General features: G+C 44.4%; 1 protein-coding gene across 1 annotated transcript; it reads right to left on the bottom strand.

Annotated features, from left to right (window-relative positions):
• Window positions 1-7,446: 7,446 nt before the first annotated feature.
• Window positions 7,447-9,144, bottom strand: LOC137544660 (E3 ubiquitin/ISG15 ligase TRIM25-like). Its single transcript, XM_068265756.1, has 2 exons — window positions 8,611-9,144; window positions 7,447-8,544 (listed from the first exon to the last, which is right to left on the bottom strand). Exons 1-2 carry the CDS (start codon window positions 9,142-9,144, stop codon window positions 7,447-7,449), a joined length of 1,632 nt encoding a protein of 543 aa, XP_068121857.1.
• Window positions 9,145-10,964: the final 1,820 nt, after the last annotated feature.

Genomic DNA, 10,964 nt, shown 5'->3' with positions numbered 1-10,964 from the left:
CCAAAGTTCGGCCTGGGGATCAAATGCGGCCCATTGGGCCATTTCTGGTGGCCCCCAAAGCATGCAGGGGTAAGCAGCAGTAACAGCTACTGATTAGCAGCTGCCACTATGCTAATTGCACACAGTATTTGGGTTATTTCCCATAGAAAAGTTTTATCTAACAAAATGTCCCAGGCATGGTGTACCTAGCAGCAATCAGCAAAATTTGGGTTTAGTTTTGCTAGTTAGGCCCACTAGCACTCTCAAGAAGGATGATATGGCCCTTGGCCTAAACAATCTGGACAATCCTGCTGTACTTGGATGATACACATGGAAGAGGGGGCTGCACATGGAATGGGAGGGGACTGCTGTACATGGATGATATACATGGAAGAGGAGGCTGCACATGGAATAGGAGAAAGGCTGCTGTACATGGATGATACACATGGAAGGGGGAGGGGGCTGCACATGGAATGGGAGGGGCTGCAGTACATGGATGTTATACATGGAAAAGGGGGCTGCACACGGAATGGGAGAAAGGCTGCTGTGCATGGATGATATGGAAGAGGGGGCTGCTGTACATGGATGATATGGAAGAGGGGGCTGCTGTACATGGATGATACACATGGAAAAGGGGACTGCACATGGAATGGGAGGGGCTGCTGTACATGGATGTTACAGATGGAAGAGGAGGCTACACATGGAATGGAAGGGGCGATGCAGCACATGAAAGGGGAGCCGCAACATACTTGGCCTAGGAGTACAAAAAGTGTAAATCCAGCCTTGAGTCCTGCCAATCCTCTGTCTCTAATACTTTTAGCCATAGCCCCTGAACAAGCATGCCGCAGATCAGGTGTTTCTGACTGAAGTATGGCTGGAGTAGCCGCTTGCTTGTTACAGGTGTGTGATTCAGACCTCCCTCAACGGCAGTATTAACTCTTTATTGGTCCTGTGCTGGTAATGATAATTTCTATAGATACTCTATTCACGTTCATTAAAATCGTGGTAAAAATTACATAAAATTGCAGTGATCGTGTACGTTTTTATGCATAAGTGATCACACCAATCGCTGCAATTTTTATGCAATTTTTACGACAATTTACCAAAAGTGAATGGAAGCGATTTTTTAAAAGCGCTCAGAAAGTGCCCAGAAAGCACAAACGCTCAGAAAAGCGCTTACAGTGTGTCTGAGCCCTGAGTGGGGTTAAATACTTGGCAAGCATCCTGTGGGATCACACCTCAATGTTACTTATGATACACCCCGCCTATATGGGTGCTGAAGCCAGACTTCTTGGAAGCTGAACCTTTACTGGCTTACTTTGATAATCGCCCACTCAAATATTATAACAGCAATTAAAAATGTGTTTAAAGATAATTCCAGACTAAATATATAAGAAATACTCAGAGACTCTTGTTCTTCAGTTTCTTCAAAGGGGGACATCTTAAAGTGACGCATTCACAGTGGGACATTATGATCGCACGTTATATAGTCTTATAACGCAGCTTACCGCACTGCAATGCTAATCCTATGGGCCGTTCACAATGCGATGTTAAAGTCACGTTAAAAAAACCAAAACAATGTTGCATTGTGGTAACTCACTGCTTGTTACCTCTTAACGCAGACGCGCTGCGACTTTAACGTCGCATTAAAACCGCTACGTCCCACTGTGAATACAGCCGGAAGCTAAAGATTCTCATATTTTTATTTCCAGTTATATAGTTTTTGTATAACATTGCATCATTCTCTGATATTTCCAGTTTACACACTACACTCTGTATTTTAAACTATGAAACAGAGCAGAGCTAATATGTCTTTGAACTTCCCTGCAGTAAAACCTTATCTGAAGTTGTCTTTCACTGTTTCTTTCTTTTTTTTTTTCTTGCAGAATCAGATCAGCTGCCTAATAAAAGGCTAGCCCGCCCAAAAAGTCTTTCTCTGTTTCTTTGATGTACAAGTGCTTCAGTAAATAGCACTGTAGCCGACTAAATTAGTCGGAGAGCTCAGAGAAGCTCTTTTGCATAGATAACAAGTGAGGTTTCTTAACTCTTCCTGCACTGGAATCAATATGAGACTCTGTTCTCTGCTGCTAATGTTTTATTTTTTAGTTGTACTACACATACAATTCATTATATCATACGTTTGTTTTCACTTCAGATTCCCTTTAAGCCTGATATGCGTCAGTTTGGTCCTGTGGATGTCCGTGTCTTTTGTGTGATTTTTTTCTAATACAGAATACTGGCTTTCAAAGAGACACTGAAGCAAAACAAAAAAAAGAAACTCATGATATAATTAATTGGTTGTGTATTACAGATAATTAATCGTACATTAGTAGCAAAAAAAATCATATATCATCATATCATGTGTCATATTTTTATTTTCATATATATAGCTTTTTTTTTATAACATTGCATCAATCTCTGAGGGCATATCCACAGTGGGACGTTGCGGTTTAATGAGACGCTAAAGTCGTAAGGTGTCTGCGTTTAGATATAACACACTGCAAGCAATGAGTTACCACAACGCAACATTTTTGAACGCGACTTTAAAGTCACACTGTGAACGGCCCATAGGATTAGCATTGCAGTGCGGTTATAAGAGTTTATAACGCAGGACAATAACCAGTGGCGTAGCTAAGGAGCTGTGGGCCCTGATGCAAGTTTTACAATGGGGCCCCCCAAGCACTCCACACATAACAATTTATATGGCGCACCAAAACCTGCCAATGGCAACTACAGTGTCAGAGGTGCAAGAAGGGGATGGGGAACAGTTTGTTAATGATTACCACTTCTCAAAGTATCTATAGAAGTGATTATTATGAGCACAGGACCAATAGAGAGCTAATACTATAGTTTAGGAAGGGCCCTTTGGGGCCCCTCTGGCCCAAGGGCCCCGATGCGGTCGCTACCTCTGCACCCCCTATTGCTACGCCCCTGACAATAACGTCCCGCTGTTAGAGACACAATTTACCCAGTCTAATGCTTTCTGCTCCAGTGCTTACTATTATAATGCTGTCACCCTTAGGGCCCGTTTCCACTATCGCGAATCCGCATGCGTTGCCCGCATGCGGATTCGCACAGTCAGTACAAGTGGATGGGACTGTTTCCACTTGTGCGTTTCCCCGCACGTTTTTCTGTGCAGAAAAAATCTGCAGGGTAGGGGCCTCAGAATTCGCCTGCGTGTGGAATGCAGGCGAATCGCACGCAATGTATTTAAAAGGGAAATCGCATGCGTTTTCCCCATGCGTTTTTTGCCGCGATTTCGCATGCGATTTCGCATAGGTACCCATGTTAATTCACACAGGCAGTGACATGGTTAAAATCGCATACAGCCTTACCTATGCGAAATCGCGGCAAAAAACGCATGCGGAATCGCACCCGCATGCGATTTGCCTGCGGTGATTCGCCGGCGATTTCGTAACGCTATAGTGGAAACGGGCCCTTACAGTTCTTGCCTTATAGGGCTATCTAGTGTAGTGCTACCACTTATAGTGCTGAGATAGCAATGCAGGAAAACATATTTATTTTCCTCCCCCTTTCCTGCCAACCAGGGATGCTCAAATTCGGCTTCGGGAGATATCCGGATTTTTGCTATCCGGATATCTCCCAGTAATGCTGTGCGGGCTGGGCAGGGGGGTCAAGCTTACCTCTCTGTCGTCTTCTTCGGTCGTCCCTCGGCGCATCCCACGATGCGCTCCAAGCGGCGGTCACCTGATAACAAACACCTCCTCCTTCCGGGTTGAAGGAGGAAGTGTTTGTAATCACGTGACGCGCATGGAGCGCATCGTGGGAGGCGCCGAGGGACGACCGAAGAAGACGTCAGAGAGGTAAGCTTGACCCCCCCGCCCAGCCCGCACAGCATTACTGGGAGATATCCGGATCCAAAAATCCGGAGATCTCCCGAAGCCGAATTTGAGCATCCCTGCTGCCAACTTCTGAGTCTTTTTCCAAGCCTCCTATGCCCCCCCCCCCCCCCCTCGCTTCTCATTCCCCATGTCATATGACCCTGACACCAGGAGACAGGGAGCAGTAGAGATGCCCTTGAAGGAATTGGCGAGGCTGCAAATGGGAATAGGGAGGAGTTAAATATACTTACCAGCAGGGGTGTAACTTTGGTGGCCTAGACCCCAGCAGAAGTATTCCTCCCTGCCCCATTATGGCTGGACTTACCCCCTGCCGCTCCTCCGCTCCTGCCTCCCCCCTTCCTCTTGTGCTGAGTAATAAAAGCGCAGGTAACGCTGTTATATTTGCCTAGCCCATGCTCTCCTCTTCATGCAGGCATTTGCATGCTGCCCCCCTGAGGCTCCTGATGGCATGACATGCATTGGGAGCTGGAGGATCTCAGCACACAGCACACAGATGCCCAGGAAGAAGCAATTAGGTAAATATAACAGCACTTCCTGCGCTTATAATCTGCACAAGTGGGGTAGGAGGAGTGAGCCACTATAGTCCCTAGCCCCCAGTCATGTCTGTGATGGCTATTGTTATGCCCCTGTTTACCAGCCGTCTACAATGCTACCTGCCCAGGGGGAAGGAAGATCTTAAAGTGAACCCAAGGTGAAAATAAACTGATGAGATAAACAATTATATTTATCCTCCTATTCCTAAAAAATACTTCTTTTAAGTATCCCAGGGTTTTCTTTTATATGTAAACATTTACAAAGTAGGTTGAATGTTTTACTATCGCTAATCAGTGGCACCCTATTAAGTGTCCCAGAGCTAGAAAAAGGTCAATAGTTCATGTATGTTATCTCCCTCTGCTCTCAGAAGTTGTATTCTGCCAGGAAAACTTTTATGGCTGTAATTTGCTTATCTTAAGAGTCTCTCGGCTATTTAATGAAAATGGTGAACTGGGCATTCATCAGGTGATAACTGATGCCACCGGCTCTGAAATTGTCACCTTATAGGAAGTTACCAGTGGACTGTTGTCTCATATCCAGGGCTGTGGAGTCGGAGTTGAGGATTTGGAGTCGGAGCAATTTTTTGGTACCTGGAGTCGGAGTTGGGAATAAATGCACCGACTCCGACTCCAATAAATGTAAACTGTAATTAAAAGAGAAAATATAATAAAATGTTCTATTTCCTAAATAATCGTCATCATAAATAATATATATATATATACAGTGTTCTCCCCAGAAATTATTTCCAGCCGGGTGGCATGAAATAGTAGCCAGGAGGGGCAAGATGAGAGAATGCAGGACCGGTGCTTCTCTGCACAAGTCTGCTTACAGCATAGGAGGAGGTGAGCTGATGACAGCCGGGTGGTCACCAAAACTAGCCGGGTGGAGCACCCGGCTAAAAGAGCCTGGGGAGAACACTGTATACAGTAATTGCTGTGCTTAGTCCACAAAAATGAAACAAACCAATCAAAAAAAATTACTTTTGCTGCTGCAATAAAGCAGCCATTGTATTTATTAAGTCAGATATACATATCTGATTGTGACTGTATGTTGTGACTGTATGTCTGATGTGTACACAGGAATCTTTTATATACAGTATAATAAACAACATTTCTGCTGTAAGACTAAAGCATGAAGTGCAGTTGTGTCACTAGAAGGGATGGTCAATGAGAGGCAAATAATTCTGTGTTGATGCAGGTCATGCAAACTTTGTATGCAAATGTATGCACTCCCTTTGCTCATGAAATACATTAATTTATTATGCTGTTAAATTTGGGGTTTGTGGCTGCAAATGAAGGACAGTAGTACTATACGCTACATAGACACGCCCCACAGAGCTGCAGGGAATTCACTAAGAATGTTGTGCACACTGATCACAGAGATGTTGTCTATCACCTGTAAACCTGGCTCAGATCATGCATGAAGAATGTGTAATAGAGGAAGAATCCCCTCATTCCCCTGCAGAGTACCTGCACATCACTCTTACATGTACCCACAGTTACATTGCCTGGGGCAGATCCATGTTCAGATCTTGCACGAAGAATGTGTAATAGAGGAATAATTCCCTCATTCTCCTGCAGAGTACCTGCACATCACTCTTACATGTACCCACAGTTACATTGCCTAGAGCCTGATCCATGTTCAGATTGTGCATGAAGAATGTGTAATAGAGGAAGAATCCCCTCATTCTCCTGCAGAGTACTTGCACATCACTCTTACATGTACCCACAGTTACATTGCTTAGGGCCTGATTCATGTTCAGATTGTGCATGAAGAGTGTGATATAGAGGAGGAATCCCCTCATTCTCCTGCAGAGTACCTGCACATCACTCTTACATGTACCCACAGTTACATTGCCTAGAGCCTGATCCATGTTCAGATTGTACATGAAGAATGTGTAATAGAGGAGGAATCCCCTCATTCTCCTGCAGAGTACCTGCAATTCACTCTTACATGTACCCACAGTTACATTGCCTAGGGCAGATCCATGTTCAGATTGTGCATGAAGAACGTGTAATAGAGGAAGAATCTCCTCATTCCCCTGCAGAGTACCTGCACATCACTCTTACATGTACCCACAGTTACATTGCCTAGGGCCTGATCCATGTTCAGATTGTGCATGAAGAATGTGTAATAGAGGAGGAATCCCCTCATTCTCCTGCAGAGTACCTGCACATCACTCTTACATGTACCCACAGTTACATTGCCTAGGGCCTGATTCATGTTCAGATCATGCATGATGAATGTGCAATAGAGGAAGAATCCCCTCAGTCTGCACCCACTACAAGTATCATACTCTTACCAAGGACTCGTTTTGATTTCTGTTTAACAGCTACTTTACAGCTATATGCTAAGTTTAGTTAAAAAGCATCTCTGGTGTACATAAAAAAACCACAGAGGTGTGCTAATTCTTAAAAGTTAGAATGTTAAATATTGGGCCTGATTCACAAAGCGGTGCAAAGTGTTTGCATGCCTGTGAAAAGCCCATTATCACACCTAAACTCAGTTTAGGCGTGATAAAATGAAACTCGCGCGAAATTCCAGCGCGCAAAGTTTCGCGCGCGCAATTGCGCGGCACACGGTGCAGTGCACGCGATGCGCCCATTAAACCCTATGGGCACTGCGCACGGAATAGCGCGATTGCGCGCGGGACTTTGCACGCAATAACCAGCAAAAAGCGGTGCTAACTCAGCGGTGCAAAGGTTATCACGCCTAAAGTCTTTTAGGCGTGATAACTGAGTTATCACCGCTTTGTGAATCAGGCCCATTGTCTGTTTAATAAGATTCACTGGAACCCCATCAGCTGGGTTCCAGTGCATAGATCTGCCCCCTTGCAGAAAATGGCCCTGGCATTTTCTTTATATAGCAACAGTAAAGGCCTTTACTGCAAGGTGGCAGAGCTACATGCTGGAACCCAGCATATATGGGGCTCCAGTGAAACTTCTTATATAGAGACGACATGCTCGGGCATTCACGTTGGTGATGTCAGGCCAGGACTGACAGAGGAGAGTGTCAGCTTCCTGGCCAGGAGCTTTTTGTTCCCAACAGCAGATGCCATCTTAATGTAGGTTTAAAAGGAAGAGTCGGAGTCGGAGGGATCATGAACTGAGGGATCAGAGTCAGAGGATTTTTGTACTGACTCCACAGCCCTGCTCACATCTGCTGATTCCTCCCCAGATATCTCTATGCAGCCTACCCATACCCATAACCCAGCATGGAGGGGCTCAGTGAAGGCAGCAGTGAAGGTGTGGAGGTGTCTGATCGGGTCACACAGGGCATAAAAGGAGATCCGCCCGACCTCATAATCCAGACATATCCTGACTCTATTACTGCAGATTTTGTCAGGGAAATAGATCTTTTTATTATCATGTATCACTGAGTACTGATTATACCCCCTGTACAAACACCAGGACTTGTTACTATATCCAATCACTGACTTCTGTCCTCTCCTGGCTATACTGGGGTAACACATCCCAACTCTCCACCATTCTGATCCCCCAACATCCACTTCCCAGTAATGTCGCCCTGAGGAGAAACTCTGGCTGCTCAACACCTGGTTATACTGAAATCTCTCAGGTGTTTCTGGGAGATTCTGGCTTTCATGTGAGACAGATACAGTTTTCCCATTATTTGATATATGAAGATCATTAGCAGCTGTGTTTACATCCAGTAATATGTCTGCATACACTGGCAGCCCTGATGTTTGCTGTACAGCCTGGCATTGTGTGTGTTTTATCTCAGAAATGATATCAGATAGTCCTGTGTGTAATGTGTGTGAGATGCCGGCTACATCCAGATCCCCTCCATCATGGAGCTGTTTATCATGTCTATCTTTGTCCTCATTTTCACCCTCCTCAATGTCCCAAAAGTCACCTGTGACTGATTCCTGTAAGACAGTCAGTGGATCAGTTGTTACATACATCTCCTCAATGTGACTCATCTTCTTGGACAGTTCTACCTTCTTAATTTCCAGCTGCTGAATGACGTCATTGTATGATTGTGACACCTGATCTGCATGCCTGATGAGGTCACTCAGGACTCTCTTTTCTAGGTCTTCAAGCTTTTTCCCAAGGTCTCTAAACAGTGCAGTGACTCTCTCAATTTCAACTTCTACTTTTTCTTGAGCTCTTCTCCTGCGTTCCTCCAGACTTTGGAATCTATTCTCAGTCTCCTCTGTCTCAGCTATCAGTCTCTCCAGATAATTTCTTAGTTTGGTCTTTTTCTTCTCAGAAGCCTCATCCAGCATTTCCACCTGGTGTCCCCGATGTTCCCCATTCAGTCTGCAGGACACACAAATACAAACAGCATCCTCAGTGCAGTAATACTCCAAGATCTTCTTATGGACGGAGCATTTCCTGTTCTCCAGGGAGGTGTTGGGGTCACATAAGATGTGTTCTGGTGCCTTGCTGTGGACTCTCAGGTGATTATCACACAGAGAAGCATCACACAGCAGACAGGACATAACAGCCGGTACAGCAGAGTCTACACAGTAGGTACATTGGAGTCCTTCCTTCTCCTGATCTGGATGAGTAGGCTGGAAACGCTCTGCTATGTTCCTCAGGGCAATGTTCCTCTGCAGTGTAGGCCGCTCCATAAATCTATGTCTACATTCAGGACAGGAATAACCTCCAGACCCCCCCTGTGTATCCAGCACATGATCAATACAGACCCGGCAGAAGTTGTGACCACATCTCAGGATTACAGGATCAGTATAAATGGTCAGACACACGGAACACTCCAGCTCCTGGCTCACATCAGCAGACGCCATCGCTGCAGCAGAAGAAGGAGATGAAGGAATGTCTCTGATTATCAGAATACAATAGAAGTAATGGTTGTGTAACTATTGTACAGGGCCTGGCTTAGCTAATCTCTCAGTTTTGTTCATAAGGGAACCTTTGGACTTTGGATTGTCAACAGTTGTAAATGAGCTGAAATAGTGTTTCAATGTGATTAGATCTCAAGAAAGTAGATGAAGAAGATTTCCTAGAACACTATGCAGTTGAATGTCTGTCATTATTTAAGTCAGAAGATTAATTTGCTGGACAATATCCTGCTGTTCATCTTAAGCTAAATACTCACCACCATGACTGTCATTATTGCTGCACGATACTAAACAACATTTGCATGGTTGTGAGCCTGTACCCACATTGGGAGATCACAGAAACGATAGCTCATCGCTCAAATTATCACTGGTCTCCATTGGGTATGGGCATTTAGACCCCAAAAGATTATGCTGAAGGAAAAGGATTGTTATTAGCAATATACTAATAATATACTAATATGCAACTACAGATACTATAAATAATGCATCCATATACACATTGATTGTCCTGTTTGAATGCCGGCAGATCAGATCACTTAGATCAAACCTGCTGCATGGATGGGTAATTGATGTGTGTTCGGCAACCCTTTATGTTGATTGCTGGCCTGGAGGATGTGAGACTAATTTTATTCAATGCTTTGGTCATATAAACTTTAAAATGATATTGAAGCGAAATCCAAAAAAAGATACCTATGGAGAGGGGAGGGTCTGGATCCCATTGAGCCTTTCCTAACCCTGCTCAGGGTCCTTGATCAAGGGATGTCCCCATATTCGTCCAACTGGTGCAATACACCTTCAGGTATCCTCAGAAGGCTTCTGGAGCACTGGTGTCGCTGACTGTGCTCTCATTAGCACATACTCTCGTGCATGTGCAGTATGGAGCTGCCTGTCTTTGGGAGAGATTTGGAGACACAAGTGCTTCTGAAGCCTTCCTGGAGTGAGAGGACCAAGAGGGGACAGGGAAGGCTAAATAGGATCCAGAGCCTTCCCTCTCCATAGGTAAGTATCTTTAAGGTTCAAGTCCGTTGCTTCATATCTACTGTCTGTTTTACTTGCTTTGCCTGGACCCTGCATAATTGACAGTGGCATTGGCAGTTACTGGTAGTTTTTATTAAGGAATAACAAGCCACATGGGCATTTGTTCCCCTCTGCACCTGTGAAAAGTCTTGTCTGAAACACTCAAAGGGCTGGATCACGCTGAAAGCAATTTTCTAAGCAACAGTGATTTTAAAAGCTCTTGCTGATGTAATGCTATGAGTATGTTGTTCACACTTGAGCAGTGGCTGGAAAATGTACTGGTTAAGGGCTCTGCCTTTGACATGGGTGACTCAGAATCCTGGATAGGGTGCAGTGGTGGGTAGATACCTTAATTCACAGATTTTACTTATTCGGCCGTGGTTGAAAAAAAATCTGGAAATGTCGTGATTCATTTTCGGATTCGAAAATGGATTCATGAATTCGACCCGGATTTTTGCCGTGAATGAGGCAATCACGGCTAAACATGGCTGTGATCCAGATTTTCTTTTAACGTTAATAGTGAAGCCCCCATACATGCTACAATCCCCAAAATTGCATGGATTATAAAGGTGATAAGGGGCTACAACTTAAAAAAAAAATCAAAAAAACTTTTAGTTTTTGAGAAAATGGATTTTAAAGTTAAATCAGCACTTTAAATGCAGCTATTAATTTGTAATAATTGGTTTTAAACAGGGAAATACACTTTAAGCATTTGCAGAGATGATAGTGAGTCCCAATGGCACCTGTCG

Source organism: Hyperolius riggenbachi, chromosome 2, assembly GCF_040937935.1.
Source record: "Hyperolius riggenbachi isolate aHypRig1 chromosome 2, aHypRig1.pri, whole genome shotgun sequence".
Classification (NCBI taxonomy): Eukaryota; Metazoa; Chordata; class Amphibia; order Anura; family Hyperoliidae; genus Hyperolius; species Hyperolius riggenbachi.
Note: the sequence above shows the minus strand (reverse complement) of the source record. Positions and strands in the feature narration are given on the sequence as shown.